This window comes from Lathyrus oleraceus, chromosome 7 (assembly GCF_024323335.1).
Source record: "Lathyrus oleraceus cultivar Zhongwan6 chromosome 7, CAAS_Psat_ZW6_1.0, whole genome shotgun sequence".
Lineage (NCBI taxonomy): Eukaryota > Viridiplantae > Streptophyta > Magnoliopsida > Fabales > Fabaceae > Lathyrus > Lathyrus oleraceus.
The window spans coordinates 144,550,653-144,567,666 of NC_066585.1; the positions used below are offsets into that span (position 1 = coordinate 144,550,653).

General features: G+C 36.7%; 2 protein-coding genes across 2 annotated transcripts in view; both read right to left on the reverse strand.

The window, feature by feature from the left end:
- Window positions 1-446: 446 nt before the first annotated feature.
- On the reverse strand, window positions 447-10,543 carry LOC127102489 (phospholipase D beta 1-like). Its single transcript, XM_051039856.1, has 3 exons — window positions 10,408-10,543; window positions 2,539-2,543; window positions 447-1,460 (listed from the first exon to the last, which is right to left on the reverse strand). The coding sequence occupies exons 1-3, from the start codon at window positions 10,541-10,543 to the stop codon at window positions 447-449; spliced, it is 1,155 nt and encodes a 384-aa protein (XP_050895813.1).
- Window positions 10,544-12,082: 1,539 nt separating this feature from the next.
- The window catches only part of LOC127102490 (phospholipase D beta 1-like), a 29,028-nt gene continuing 24,096 nt past the window's right edge, over window positions 12,083-17,014 (reverse strand). The window contains exon 2 of the mRNA XM_051039857.1: window positions 12,083-12,894. Coding sequence (XP_050895814.1) covers window positions 12,083-12,894 — 812 coding nt within the window. The remainder of the gene's footprint in view (window positions 12,895-17,014) is intronic.

A 17,014-nucleotide genomic window follows, 5' to 3' on the forward strand; every position in this document is an offset into this window, starting at 1 on the left:
CTCCATTCAGCGGAAAACACGTGCAAGCTTCAACGACAACACCAACTGTGGAAATTTGAACTTACAATGGGACTCGACCTTTCTACGGCATTTGTACTATGGCTAATGGTATTGGAATCATTATCCATTTTCTTTAAATTATCACGTGCGCAGGATTTAGAAGTTGAGTATGATTTTGTTAAGGATTGTTGCAGGGTATCATTGCAGTAACTTCAACAGGTTGGTTTTAACTTGTTGAATGGTCCCTTTTGTTTTGCAACAGCTTAGAGCGAAATCGCAACAGGTACAAAGATATACTTAAATATTATGTCTCTTTGTAACTCCATGAGTTTTCTTGTAACAGAGATATTTAAGCATATTTTGTCTTGCAATATACAGCATTGTCCTTGTGCTGCAAATTTACGGTTTATTATGTTTTGCAGCATGACTCTTGTTGCCCATCCCAATCAACATACAAATGACGCTGCAACCCTGTATATTGGAATTCGATGGCATGCTAGGTTGAGGTGCATCATGACATTGAGTGGCTTGGGATAGAAGCTGCTGAAATAACCAATGTGCTCTGCTACTTCCAGTTGTGCAACGAGGATTACTTGTGGTGTATTTGGTGGGGGAGGAATTCCAGACCCAATAATGTTCTCGTGCATATCTACTGCTTCTCGATTTCCAAGACAGAAAAAGTTCAAATAGTCTTGTGGAGAAAACACTGCTTCGAGCCCAACTTCAACCAAAGTATTGTAAATTGTCTTGTACATCATTTCCATTGTTTTATGCTGCCAAAATAAAATCCGTTGAGTGGCAGCACCTGTTGGATCACCCTCTGGCCACATTGGAATAATTATGTATACTGCAAACCTCTCGTTTGCCTTTATTTTTTCGGCAATCTTAAAGGCAATCTCCATTGGAATTAAATTATTTGCACCAAGGTCTTTATATTCGCTCCAATTGTATGAAGAACCAATGAAATATTGATTCTCTATATAAATGTAATGCTGCACGGCACGAATGACCTTTACATATGCTGTATGTATGCTCATGTCAATCAACACATTCTTCCCACATATTAGATTCTTTTCCAATGCATCTTTTGGCTCCTTTGGAAATCCTTCGACAGAGGTTGAATCAATGGAACGAAATATCTGAGTATGCCAAGCTTCAGGATTATCATCACCAACACTAGGAGTATCAGACACGTGAATTATATTTGAAACTCTTTCTATCTTGAGCAATGCATCATCATACAAACGCTTTTTCCTTGTAAGTTTCACAGCTCTTAACCAGCACTCCTCAAAGTTGGTCAGAATATCGTAAGCTGCTAGACCATCAATTTTACAATGCAAGTCATGCCATGGTTCCCTTGGACAGCCACCAGTACTACCCGTGAAAGTAGGGTTGTGATAGTCATCCATGTGCAGTGTCTGTAGTGATCTAAAGAGGGGATGGTGGGTTATTTGGGAATTCTTATGGTTATACCTCGGTTGTAATTTTTGGATGAATTTTGGGAATTGGTTGTAACGTAGGAGTTAGTTGTAGGATATGGATGTGATGCATTGTTATGCTTAAATGTTAAATGAAAATGTATGTATGAAAATGAGTTTGGAAATGTTTGAAAGTTAAATATTATTGAATGTTATGAAATGAGTAGGTACTATTTTGATTTTGAAATGTACTATGGATATAAAATGGATTTTTTAGAAATAATCCAAGACTAATTTAAATATCAATTTAAATAATAATAAAAAATCAGTAAAAAAACCCAATTAAAATCAAATTAATCCAATAATTTGTTAAAATTACTTTTGACATCAATTCTAACATCTATTTGAAAATTAAAATCAATTAGAGTTTTGAATCATTAGTAAAAATAACAATTAAAATTAAATTGAAATTTGGAATTAAACTTAATTTGAAATTAAAATCAAAATTGAAAAATTACAAAAGTCAAATGATTAAAATCCATTTTATAGTCAAAAGCACCATGATCAAAAAGGCGTAGACAATGACCAATGTGTAACAAAAGTATGGATTTGGGAATGAATGTATGCAAATGAACTTTAGGCAAAGTGCCAAACAAAAATAAAAAATTCAGGACCAAAATTGGGGTATGACAGTTGCCCCTATTTAAGCGTCTTCAACTAGAGAATATGAAGCAGGACGTTCTTCATATGATCATAGTGGGAGATGGTTAAATACTAAGAAGACCCGGATTTTGATCCTGAATCCCTATGACATGATGTGATATGATATGATATGATATGATATGATATGCATGGATGCATGGATGCATGATTTTTTTTTGCAATTTTTTATCTGCTAGGGATATGGTGGACCCTTAACAGGAGATGCTACTAGACAGACCAAACTGTGGGGAATGCTGACGGTCCACAGGAAGACAGACAAATGGTAAGGAACAACTTGTTGGGGAAACAAATTCTGCTGGAGAGTCAAACACACACACTGGGGAGTAATCTAAGTGGAATTTGATAAGCAGCATTCGGAGTACAAGAGATTTAGGGAGTAAGTTCACATATGACTTACCAGACCTGAATAAGGAATAAAATGCATAACAGGTTCAGACACAACAAAACAGGTTCATATATGACCTGACAATGCTGGGGAATAATCATGGAGAATAACTCTTCAGAACAGGTTCATGTATGACCTGACACCGGAATAAAGCTCAACAACAGGTTCATACATGACCTGAATAGTATTGAACAAATAGAGAAAAAAAATCTTCATAGCAGGTTCAAGTATGACCTGACCCCGGAATAAAAGCTCAACAACAGGTTCATACATGACCTGAATAGTATTGAACAAAAATTGGAAAAACTCTTCAGAGCAAGTTCAAGTATGACCTGACCCCGGAATAAAAGCTCAACAACAGGTTCATACATGACCTGAATGGTATTGACAAAAATTGGAAAAACTCTTCAGAGCAGGTTCAAGTATGACCTAACCCCGGAATAAAAGCTCAACAACAGGTTCATACATGACCTGAATGGTATTGACAAAAATTGGAAAAACTCTTCAGAGCAGGTTCAAGTATGACCTGACCCCGGAATAAAAAGCTCAACAACAGGTTCATATATGACCTGAATGGTATTGAACAAAAATTGGAAAAACTCTTCAGAGCAGGTTCAAGTATGACCTGTCCCCGGAATAAAGCTCAACAACAGGTTCATACATGACCTGAATAGTATTGAACAAAAATAGAGAAAAAATCTTCAGAGCAGGTTCAAGTATGACCTGACCCCGGAATAAAAGCTCAACAACAGGTTCAAACATGACCTGAATAGTATTGAACGACAGGGAAAAAATCTTCAGAGCAGGTTCAAGTATGACCTGACACCGGAATAACAACAATTGGACTCTGACCGTAAGCAATGGACTACAACCACCCTTTAACGGATTTTGCCAACAACAATTGGACTTGAAAATGAATGCGAAAACCGGACGTTGGTTTAAGGGCACCAAATACAAACTGGAATCAAAGGTTAAAAGATCTAGGATCGACAACAAGACCTGGGTCAATGCAAAATGAGCACGAAGTACATTTCGACTATGCATGATTTGAATTTCCTTTTATGCATGATATATGAATGATCATGATTATGAGAATGCTGACACTGGGCAGACTGGGAGTTTGTAAAGGCTTTTTATGGAAGCTCATGATTCCTCAACACCGAGAACTCAACCGAATATTTTATGATAGATGTTGTCAAGGGAGGATTCTATCCAGTTTGATGGCCACAGCTTAGCCAATGGATCCTTTTGGAGGATTAATGAATCGTGCTAGCATAATTTTCGGGCACTCGTCTTGAACTCAATAGTTGTTGACGTATGGCAGAATTTGTTTGAGCAGTTTGAGAGCACGAAGAAAAAGGTTCTGCCCCTCTGTGGCTCATCTTGCCCCAGTTTGTTGAGACTTTGGCAATGTTAACCTTGAGAGTGGGTTTGGAAACAACCTGCCATGAGACTACCTCGAGATGGCTTGCCCCAAGCGTTTGTAACTTGCAGCGGCCCGAACTTGACTAACCAAATGCTGGAATGGCAGACTCTTGGTTGACTGTCTTTTGGATAGTTGGACTCATTGAGCTCTGAGGTGGCTTGCCCCAGTCTAAGTCTTGAAGCAAATTACTCTTGGCTAACTGAACCTTGGAGTGATTGGACTTACTGAGCTCTGAGGTGGCTTGCCCCGGTCTGATTCTTGAAGCAGATTACTCTTGGCTAGATGACCCTTAGGGTGACTAGCTCGAATTAACAGATGCTTAAAATGATTTGCCCCTGACTAGACTTCTTTCACTCCATCAAGTTCCTCAACTGTGTATTGAATTTCTTTGATGCTAAGTGTTGACTCGCAAACAAGATTGTTCATTCAAAAATGGTAATTTTAATTCAATGCTTATGCAAAAATTTGAAATCAAAATTTATTGATATGAACGGGTGAAATACAGTGAACGAATCATTGATAAGAACACAATGGTGATCAAGTCATTCACAGTATGCAAGTTGGTGCCATCAAATGATTTACAAAAATCGTTTGGAGTCAAGTTAACACAAACTTGTTATAGTATGCTTTCAAAACAAACCCTGGCTCAATTAGGTCTTTTAAGGGTTGTAACGTGGTCTGGTTCATGGTTTTTTTTGAAACAAAAGGATATATGGCTCAAAATTTGCTTTTACCCACCCCTTCTTCTTGATGATCTCCAGATCCTACGTTCAGTTAATTCGATACACGCATTCGACTTCCAAGAGGGTTCGAAGGTGTGATGAGGACTCAAGACGAATTTTCTTGAAATGGCAGTCACCTTGTTTTTTGTTTTGTTGAGGATTTTGGTGACCTCTTTTGATTGATTTTCTTTATCCCTAATTTTGCCTGGACCGCTTCTCTGAAGCTTTTGGTCCATCGGGATGCCCTAACTTTTGCCTAAGTCATTTTGTGGTATTTGACCTAGTGGGCTTTTTTCTATTTTTTAAAGGTGTGACTGCCACATCATTGGTGGATGAGGACCAACCAACACTAATTTTAGCTTTTCTCAACTTCTTCGACACTTCAACATGTGCGCGAAGGATAACATGTGGTTGAACCTAATTGGAGGGTGTTCATATGGACGATTTTTTTTGAAAGATCGGATGGACGATCAAACTATCTGAACATAACTACCCTGCCCCAGGTTAAGATTAAGGGTTTTAGATCCGAAATAAACACCAACTTCTAGGCTCAAAGTAGTTGACTAGGGATTAACTCCTTATCACTCCAGTGTTTGGGGATTTGAAACAATGCCTTACATCATCGACAAGGTTTTACTCAAAAGCATACCACAACAATTTCAGGTGTTTCGTTTTCATCATCCTCCCTCCAATCTTTGTTAACACAACAGTTTGATAAACAAAAGTGAATGAGAGGAGTATTTTTGTTTTTGTTTTTTAACATAAATGAAAAACGAGTGAATACGAATGGATTAATTCAAAAGATGCATAAACATTTCATTAATCTTACCAATTCAAATAAAACAACAATGTTTAAAAGCAAATAACAACCAACATGCAAAGAAACTACAAAAGAAATGTTGAAACAGCCAAATGATTGCCAACTTTAGGGAATTGACTTCTTCAAACTTGAAGGTTTGGATCAACAAGCTTTTTGACATTGACACGGTGATCTTCAAATTCTTTTCCTTCATTCTCATCGTTGAACGCAACCTTCTTGAATCCACTACTCACTTCTCCTTTTCTTTCATTGGTATGGGTCGTGACATTGGAAATCCAAGACGGTATCTCAATGCTCTTACCAGGAAACAATGATAGCTCATTAGCCACATCCCTGACCTCTTCCTTGTGGAACAAAAACTTGAGGGGCCTCAGGGGTCCTTTCCCTTTCTCATTACCTGGCCCAGAAATCAAGGTATATGTACCCGAGCCTTCTTCCTTGAGTGTTGGTGACCTTATGTCAATCAACCCTTGCAACTTGAGCTTAAAACTCTTGCATTCCTCGATGGAGTGCCCCATTGTCCCAGTATGGTATTCGCACTTGATCTTCGGGTGATCTTCTTCAAAAACTAAACTCTTTTTGTTAATCAGTCCTCGTACCAAGGCTTTTAGCGCAAAGCAAGAATCTAGGTCATGTCCCAATGCCCCTTTATGGAATTCACATGTTGCATTTGGATTGTACCATGGCAGGTATGGTGACACAGGTGCGAGAGCTCGAGGGGTCACCAAAGCATTTTGGATCAGTTGCGGGTAGAGCTTGCTATATGGCACCGGAATCGAGTCATTGTGATCCTTGTTCCTCTTGTTCTGATTCTGATTTTTATTCTGAACCTGGCTTTGGTGACTTTGAGGAGGAATAGCCAGAGGATGTTGCTGATGACGTCTTGAGGGAGGTCCATATACTGGTAAATAAGGAGTTGCCACATAGAATTTCCCTTGACTTGGGGTGACACCAGATGGATGCGGGGTAGTAGCTCTCTTTGTTGCAGCAGTGTATATTGGGTGACCCTCTTTTCTCAACAAGACTTGCAGGGTTTCCAAGACCCATCTCATTTGGCTCTTCAAAAGATTAAGTTCCTCCTTCAGCGCTTCTTGGCTTTTCCTTAGCTCGTCCATCATCTCCTGAGACATGGTTCTTTGTTCTAAACGCGTGTTGAGAATCACTTTGCTTCATGGACAAAGGAGAGATGAGTTTTTTGGTATTTTCGAGAAATGATATGAAATGCATGATGACAAATGCATATGCAATGGTATATGAATGGATGCAATGCATGCCATGCATATTTGTGTTTTTTTTTATACACGGATTCAAAAGTCCGAGGTACTGATAAATCTGATTGTTTTCCAAGAATAGGTTCTCACCGGGTATGATCTAGGGTTTTGTTACAAAGGATCCCCAGAGTCATTGATTCACAAGAATGTTTGACGCTTACGGGAAATACTTTCCGGTCGTCAACTCCATCAAGGGAATCTATTCTGGGTGAGGTTCTCGTACCGACCCTTACGAAGTATTCACCTCGGGAGTCCGTACTACGCAACCATCGACTGGGTTCTAGACAGGGTACTCAGAGTCATGGATTCAAAAGACTGTTTGACGCTTACGGAAAATACTTTCCGGTCATCAACTCCATCTAGGGAATCTATTCTGAGCGAGGTTCTCGTATCGATCCTTACGAGGTCGGGAATCCATACTACGCAACCATCATTTCTAGTTGGCCAAAGGTTTAATGTTCTAAAAGGTCCTTAGAGTCATGGACCCCTTTGAAACATCGACGCTTACGAGGTATACACCTAGGGCGACAATATTTGCAAAAGGATCTACTCTAAGTGAGGTTCTCGTACCGACCCTTACGAAGTATTCACCTCGGAAGCCCGTACTACTCAACCATCGTCCTATCTTATGTTTTCTTTCACTCTAGACTCGGGTGTAGAGTCTTTCCCACATGGTTTGCAATCAAATACCCAAGTACCAACAATCACAATAGAACCAATATACAACAGATATCAATATAACAATAAAGATATTAAAAGCAATAAATAAGGGAAAAGCCATAAAATTAAACAAACAAAGGCACACAAACGTCCTAACTAGGCTTGACTTGCTAAGTACATGGGGTTTCCCCAGCAGAGTCGCCATCTGTCGCACCTCGAAAAAATGGGGATACGACTTCAAAGCGAAGCGCGATCGCACGCTCGCAATGATGGACTGAACAGAGTCGCCACCGAACTTTATTTATTCCTAAAAAGGAAAGGGGAAATATCGATAAAACCCAAAACAAAACGACAATGATTATTGGTCGTCGCAACCAAATCAGGGTTCGGGAGTCGATTACGCAAGGGGAAGGTATTAGCACCCCTCACGTCCGTTGTACTCAACGGGAACCATTAGGTCAGTTGTGTGTGTTAACGTTAGTTGAAATATTAGGCTTTTCAGTTATTAGGTGGGAAAGAAAGAATAAAAGAAAGGAAAATATTTTTGGATTTTTTAACGAAGGACTAAACCTAAGTTTTTTATTAGTGGGCCTGACAAGATTTATAAATCCTGCTCCTACGTATCTCAAAAGAGAAATCAAGGCTTACGTAGTTCTGGGTAGAAAAAGGTTTGTTTGTTGGTCGATTTTAGCGAAAGCTATATTGTATTAATCGACAAAAACATTGTCTTACCCAAAACAGATGAGGAGTGGACGCATACCACACATCGAACGGATTTATAAATCTACATTCGGAAAAGCGTCATTATCTCTACTCAACAATCGTGGCCGAAACATTGTTTTGTATCACTTAAGACAAGATACCTTTCGTTTATGAAAAAGGTTTTTGATTAATCGCACGACGGCGAGAAAAGGAGTTTGATTGGTCGAGTGTATTTTGAGTGATGGCGAGAACTTGGATGAGCGAGATATACATCTCGAATCCTAGCCTCAGGAGTGCATGGTATACACCATGTTCCATTTCCATCTTTATTGAAAGAGGTTAAGATAGGAATTAAGTATTTTGGAATTTGATTGAGAAAGGGTTTGAAGAAACCGCATTGATAATTTTAGACGATGGCGAGAGTTAAGATTGGCGAGGCATACATCTCGAATCTTAACCTCAGGAGTGCATGGTATACACCATGTTCCATTTCCACCTTTATTGAAAAAAGTGTTAAATAAGATTTAGGTATCTTAGATTTGATTGAGAAAGGGTTTGACGAAACCACATTGACAATTTTAAACGATGGCGAGAGTTAAGATTGGCGAGGCATACGTCTCGAATCTTAACCTCAGGAGTGCATGGTATACACCATGTTCCATTTCCACCTTTATTGAAAAGTGTTTAGATAGGGATTAGGTATTTTGAGTTTTGTTATGAAAATGTCTTGACCTAGATCAAGTATTGATGGATGTTGGAGAAAAGATTTGAATGAGTGTTTGAGGGAGCAAAGTGGATAAGTTTGGATGATGGCGAGAGCTAGGATTGGCGAGATATACATCTCGAATCCTAGTCTCAGGAGTGCGTGGTATACACCACGTTCCATTTCCATCTTTATTGAAAAGGTTTTGAATATGAATTAATATTTTTTTGAGTTTTTATTAGAAAAAATGGCTTGACGTTGAATCAAGCGTTTGATGAGAGTTTGAAAGGAATGGAATAAAATGCGAGGAAGAAATGGATTGGTTTGTTTACTGAGAAAATACTCGACGTTGGATCGAGTCATATTTTTTTGTATTTTTTTGAAATTGTTGATTTTACTCTTGTGTTAGTATTTAACTAAATAGTCAAACAAATAAAGAAATGAAATAGTACAAGATTATTACGCATCGGGGGAGTGGGGTACATTTTGTCAAATGGGGATTAAAAAATCATGAAATAATTAAATCGGACCCAAACAAATAATGCATGAGTGTAAGTGCAAGAGAACCGGCTCATTGTAAGAAAGCCCAAGAGTAAGCTATGTGAGGTTGATGGCGATGCTTAAAAAGCAATCGACTTACAAAGGTGTGAAAATGGGCTCGATATTGAATCGAGAAAAAAATATGATTTTTATAGTTTTAAAATGGTTTCGAACACATGATGCAATTAAAAGAAAAACAAATCTATATTATTAAACAATAATAAAAAGCTATGAGTAATAAAGCATAAATATAAAAGAAAATGTTAAAAGAAAAAAAACTACACTTAGGGGAATTGAACCCACCACACTAAAGACCTAGATACCACTCCTCTCCACCAGACCACTTACCAACTAACTGGTATTTTAATGCCAACTTAAATATGTAAACTAAGATAGATTAAAAAAGGAATTAAAATAAAAAACCAAATAAAAAAAAGGAAATTGTTGACCTACTAGTAATTAAACCTAATTAAACTAATCAAAATTAAAAATCCTAATTAATCAGATTAACTCCTAATTATGATCCTAAAAAAATCTAATATTTTAAACTAATATTATTTTACTCTAAACCTAAATCTAATTTTAAATTTCTAATTATATCCTAAAAAATCTAATATTCTAAACTAATTACCTAATATTCCTAATTAACCTATTATATACTTAAGAAAAAAAAATCTAAATTTCAAAACAAAAGCTAATTGTAGGGAGTAGTCTGTTTGGGCTTTAGTTCAAACCAAACCCAAATCCCATGAGCCAGTATTCAACACGATGCCAAAAAGCGCTTATGCAAATAAGCTAAGAAAACAACTCAAGGTGAGAAGTGCTTATGCAAATAAGCTATGAAAACAAATCGTGGGTTTACGTTCACAATAACAAACATCACACTTCATATCAGAGCATCACACTCATCACCAGCTCAGTATCGCTCTCCAACTCACCTCTCCATCGCTCTCACCATCTCACGATCGTTCACACCTAAGTCATCATTCCTCAACCAAAGCGCGAAAAGAGAAAGACAAATGGACAGGACGGCTCACCTTCGACGGTGACGGGGTACTCAGGTAGTCCTTGAATCTCCAAATACTGGTTTCTTGCTTCGATTTTGGGATTAGGGTTCTTTGAGATTCCTTTCCGCCTCCACTTTTCGTTTTTTCTTCTTGACCCTCTCTCCATTTTTTCGTCTTTTTCTCTTCTATTTATGTTCACAGCTAGGGCTTTGGTTTGATGCTCAAAAGCTCAAAGAAGCAAAATCTAGAAGTGCTTTTTCTGCTCAGAAACGAGTTTGTCCTCTCTGATGCTATCTTCCGGAAACGGTAATATGGACTTCTGCTTTCTCTTCGCTTTTCGTCTCTATTCAAATTTGGGAATTTTTTTGGAATTTCACTGCCTGATGGTTATCTTGTTTACTGCAGTGAAGTCATTGGAGATTCCAAAAGCAATTTTCGGTTTTTGATTATCTCATGCAGTTGACTAATAGTTGGGCGCTCCGCTTCTAAGACACTCCATATCAGTTTCTTATAATTCAAAAGAGAGCAAATGTGTTTCCAATGAATCAGGTGAACTCTTCTGCAGCAACTTTCTCTTTGAATTCTGAAAGATTTCCATCTTGTAATCTAGATTTTGAAACTTGGGAATTGACTCCAATAACTGCTAATCCAGTTTTATCCGATGAAATGGCAGGAACAGATTTGAGAGGTCGTGCGCTTGTGCTTTATATTTTTCATGCAAACAAACTCCTTTGATAAGGGTGTTGTCATTCGGGCTTCCAGATGCTACACATTTGACCTTTACATAATTACCGGGATCCATACTGCCGCCTTTACTAGTGTCTGGTTACAGAAGATGTTCCTGTCAATAATGTTGTTAGGTTGCAGAGGGAAATGGCATGATATGTTTGTGGTCCAGGCTGAAGAGTGAAACATGCAGGGTCAGCCTTCCTTTTCCGCGGTTATAGAAGAAAAGCATGGCATTACAATTGCTCACAAAACCCCGATAGAAGTTGGTCAAGAAGGATAAACTTTATCGGATGGAACACTTACGGTTAATGGATAACAAACTGCGAATGCACACTTAACAAACGGCAGCAAGTTGCAGTAGAGAAGAACAACCGTAAGTTGCAGTGGATTTTTAGGCGTCCAAAGCTTCTAACGAGAACCGAAATCAAAGCTGTTGCCGAGACAAACTGCAAAAGCTGTCAATGGAAAATAGAAGCAGCAACAACCAAATGACATGTCACAGAGTTGCTACACAACCGCATACCACCAAACTCCATTCAGCGGAAAACACGTGCAAGCTTCAACGACAACACCAACTGTGGAAATTTGAACTTACAATGGGACTCGACCTTTCTACGGCATTTGTACTATGGCTAATGGTATTGGAATCATTATCCATTTTCTTTAAATTATCACGTGCGTAGGATTTAGAAGTTGAGTATGATTTTGTTAAGGATTGTTGCAGGGTATCATTGTAGTAACTTCAACAGGTTGGTTTTAACTTGTTGAATGGTCCCTTTTGTTTTGCAACAGCTTAGAGCGAAATCGCAACAGGTACAAAGATATACTTAAATATTATGTCTCTTTGTAACTCCATGAGTTTTCTTGTAACAGAGATATTTAAGCATATTTTGTCTTGCAATATACAGCATTGTCCTTGTGCTGCAAATTTACGGTTTATTATGTTTTGCAGCATGACTCTTGTTGCCCATCCCAATCAACATACAAATGACGCTGCAACCCTGTATATTGGAATTCGATGGCATGCTAGGTTGAGGTGCATCATGACATTGAGTGGCTTGGGATAGAAGCTGCTGAAATAACCAATGTGCTCTGCTACTTCCAGTTGTGCAACGAGGATTACTTGTGGTGTATTTGGTGGGGGAGGAATTCCAGACCCAATAATGTTCTCGTGCATATCTACTGCTTCTCGATTTCCAAGACAGAAAAAGTTCAAATAGTCTTGTGGAGAAAACACTGCTTCGAGCCCAACTTCAACCAAAGTATTGTAAATTGTCTTGTACATCATTTCCATTGTTTTATGCTGCCAAAATAAAATCCGTTGAGTGGCAGCACCTGTTGGATCACCCTCTGGCCACATTGGAATAATTATGTATACTGCAAACCTCTCGTTTGCCTTTATTTTTTCGGCAATCTTAAAGGCAATCTCCATTGGAATTAAATTATTTGCACCAAGGTCTTTATATTCGCTCCAATTGTATGAAGAACCAATGAAATATTGATTCTCTATATAAATGTAATGCTGCGCGGCACGAATGACCTTTACATATGCTGTATGTATGCTCATGTCAATCAACACATTCTTCCCACATATTAGATTCTTTTCCAATGCATCTTTTGGCTCCTTTGGAAATCCTTCGACAGAGGTTGAATCAATGGAACGAAATATCTGAGTATGCCAAGCTTCAGGATTATCATCACCAACACTAGGAGTATCAGACACGTGAATTATATTTGAAACTCTTTCTATCTTGAGCAATGCATCATCATACAAACGTAGTTTTGTTGCTTACTTTCTCAAGAAAAGTCAAAGGTTCATGTGTTTATTTCCATGCCTTCTTCAATAAGTTACCTCAAAATTTGAGAAATTCAATCAATAAAAATTCAAGGACATCTTATTTTTAGTTCATATGATCATCCATGTACCTTTAAATGCACGAAAAGTCCAAGTACACAAGTTTATTCCAAGAGGTTTGACCAAAAAGTCAACATTTGAAGTCAAAGTTCAAAGCATCACAACTCCTTCAATTCTCAACATTTTTTAATGATTATTTTTTCATATGAATCCTCTCAATATCCTATATAACTTCTCTTTACATGAAAAGATCCAATTATGCTTAGAGGATCATCGAAAGTTTGGAGACATTATAGGTCATTTATGGACTTAGTGGAATTTGACATATTTTCCAGTGACTTTTTCTCGACTTTCAAGAATTATCACTTATTAAATTTTCAAGATTTGAGGCTGATTATTTTTGAAAAATATCATTTGTGATGCCCTCTACAAGTTTTCTTCAAGGATCAAAGTAAAATTATGCTTGGAAGGCCATGGAATGCTTTGAAACATTAAAGGTCATTTTCAGCCATTTGGGACTTAGAATTTTCTAAGTTACATGACCAGGTTTTTGTGCCAAGTTTAACATGTCATAACTTTGTGCTCAAGCATCCAAATGAAACCTTTCTTGACACATTATAACCTTTGTTATCATGTCAGTAAATTGCAAGAAGAATGGGATCAAAAAGCCTCTTGAGCGAGATGCTCCATTAAGTTGAACATGGTGACTTGGAACTGAAGAAATCACCTTGATCCGAAATTTGAACTTCACTAATCTCAATTGCAAGTCAAATTACCACATGCTTTGGACCTAAACATGTTTAATCAAGTTCCAGAAGTTAATTGACTCCTAAAATGCATGATTTGGCTGAGTTTTGATGGATTTCAAGTCACACTTTCCACACATTCTGATCAAATTCGTTTTGCACGAATTGAGCTTCATTCCACACATATTTGGATCCTAACACATTCTCTATAAATAGAGCAACATATTGCATTCCAAGCTTTGGAGAGCCAAGATATCTCTGCTTCACTCTGAAATTTTTCCAGAAAAATTGAATATTTGTGTTTTGAATTCCAGTTTGTTTCAATCCAATTTCTTGATTCCATTAGCATCTTTGGTCTACTTTGAAGCTTTTTCAAAAATTCCCAAGCTCTAAGACCTTCTGAAGTGCTCCAACCAGACCGAGTTTCATCAACTTCTGATCACCATTTAGACAAGGTAGTTTTGAGCATCATTTGAACTCAAACAAGTTACCACAATGTAGTCCTTCACTCTATGATATTTTCCCCTAACTCATCTAATGTTGATTGATCGTGTTCATTATTTAATTTTATATTTTGTGGCTTGCTTGCTTCTGAAACTTCTCTGAAATTATCCATTCTTAGTTTAGATAAATGCATTTTGAGCATGAGCTTGAATTCGTAATGAGGAGGCGATCACATTGGTGTTAGTCCCGTGTTCTGAATTTACCAACGATGAAACTCCAATAAGGGATCATCGGGGAAGATGACCAGAGGGTTTCAGATCATTTGAGTTTAGCCATACACGTTGGCAATTTGAAATGTTTTGATTGACCTATTTTAAATTGGATCTTGTGTTTCATTTTTTCTAATTTCCATCGTGCGCCCCAACCTGAGGATTGTTGGATCTTCCACGTCAATTAATGAGGCTAGATCCAACGCTCCAGGTTTTTTCTGATTTTATTTCTTTTTCTTTTTTCATTTTATATTTATTTTTATTTTAAAATTCATTTTGCATCCAAAAATACCAAAATAATTTCTAAATTTTTCTTCATCTGATTTTTATTTTTCAACATTTTATTTTCTTGATTTTCTATTTTCTTATGGATTTTCTCTTTTTTCCTTTGTTTTGATTGGTTTTTAAAAATACTTTTATGCATTTTAAAATTTTAAAAAATTTATTTTATGCTTCTTATTTTATTTCCAACCTTCCATAATTTTCTTGGCCATTTATTTGGTGTTTTGAAAGGCTTTATGGATTTTCTCTTTTATTTTCCTTTTAAAATTCATTTAAAAAATATTTTTATTGCATTTTATTTTATTCTTTTTCATTTTATGCTTGTTTGTCCTTTGTTGACTTCTATTGGCCTTGGATCATGATTGTTTTGATCATAGGTCTCATCAAACTCAATGGATCTTGGGTGTTGATAGGGTAAAAACCCTAATCTACCAAAATGAATGATTGATTTTAATGATGACTTGATCAATGCTTCGATCCAATTTGGGTGTGATCTCTCTTGTCCTCTTCTTCTTCATCTCTTTCTTCTCCTCTTGATCAATTGGATGGTTTGTGTCCATCTTGTTCATGATGTGTGGATTGGTGCTTGATGAACTTTAATAATTTGAAATCTACCTCCTAATTGATCATGGATCATTTAAGGTACATTGAATTGATATATAAGTTTGTTCTAAGTACTATGAAGTATTGGTTGATGTAATGGACCACTCTCCTAGCCTTTGTGTTTGATCAATTCTCTTTTCTTTTTTGTGTGACATAGCTTTAGGAGAATGATTTACATATCATTTCTCTAGAATATATTACCACAAATATTATTATTAACTGGTCTTAGATAGTTGTGACTTCTACATAAGTCCAATTACGATTGTTTAACATATCGTTAAATTTGTCCCTAAAGTAAGTCATTTTCATAAGTGAGATTGTAAGTCTCCTACTCCTCATGGAATTGTGTGAAAGATATTGTTTCCTTTTCACTTATGATAGCTAGCGGCATACTTGTTGATTTTATCCAAGTTGGAGCCCTTCTCATAGGTGATGCAGAGGTCTATATTTTCATACTTGTGGGTGAATAGTTGGGTGTTCTCCAAAAATTGGCAAATCATCTTTCTCTTTTTGATCACTGACATCACTTATTAATATATTATTGTATTGATTTTACTTTAATGTCACTTATCTTATGCTCTTTACTCTTTTGTCATTTACTTTATGCTTTAATTTTTAACATCTCATATCATATTATTTGTGTTTATATTGTTTTCTCTTTGTCCAGTTGGACTCCTTTTTTAAAAGACATTAATAAAGGAAAAAACCCCTAAAAATGGTTATTTTGATTCATGGACTTGTGGTTACTATCCTTAACATTATTGTGTACATATGGACTTAGAATTAGGACCATGACCCTTGTTTTGGGAGTTTGTGATTTGAGACCTTTGAATTCATCTGGTACCTTTGATTTTGGACTTCTTTTTAAGACTTGACTTGGTTACTTTGGTTTCATCCGATGCATGGTTTATTCTTTACTTATTTGGCTTGCTTAAGGCTTAATCTAAAGGAGGGAATTCTCGATTGACTTATGTCATAAATCTTGTTATCTCTTGGTTAGATCTTTCCTCCCCGACTTTTACTTTATGCTCTAGGATAGTCTCTTTTTCTTCACTCCTTCTTTGATTTTCAAAACCTCCTCTCTCTTTTCAAAACTTTCTTGTTTTCAAACTTGAACTACTTTCTTAATAAACACTGACTTTTGTCAAATGATTTTCAAAATATTTTTCTTAATAAATGCTAATATCTCTTAATCATATTCAAACCAATTTCAAAAGACTAAAAAATAAATAATTCATCCAAACCATTTTGTGCCCTTTGTGCACTTTTTCTTTTGAAACTTTTTCTCAAAGTTTAGACATGATTCATTTCCAAAGTTGAGATATAATTCTCTTATCCCCATAGTATTGATGATGATTTTTTACACCTAAGAGAGTTAGTGACATACTTGTTAATCTTCATCAAAGTTTCAGTCCTTCTCTATGGTGATGTAAAGTTCTCATACTTGTGGGTGATTAGTTGAGTGTTCTCCTAAAATGACAAAATGTCTTTTCGCTAAAAAAATGAATCAAAATAAACATATTTGTTATTTTTACCACGAACTACGAGATTTTGATCATCCATTGCACTTTGTTGGTATGTATGAACGAGACTTAGAAAATATTGGCAAACACAAAAAATGATAAAATATTTCTCTTCTCATCTCCCCAATCTTTTGCAAACAACAATATTTTCAAGCCAAAATGCACAAATTTTCAAAGAAGTTCCTA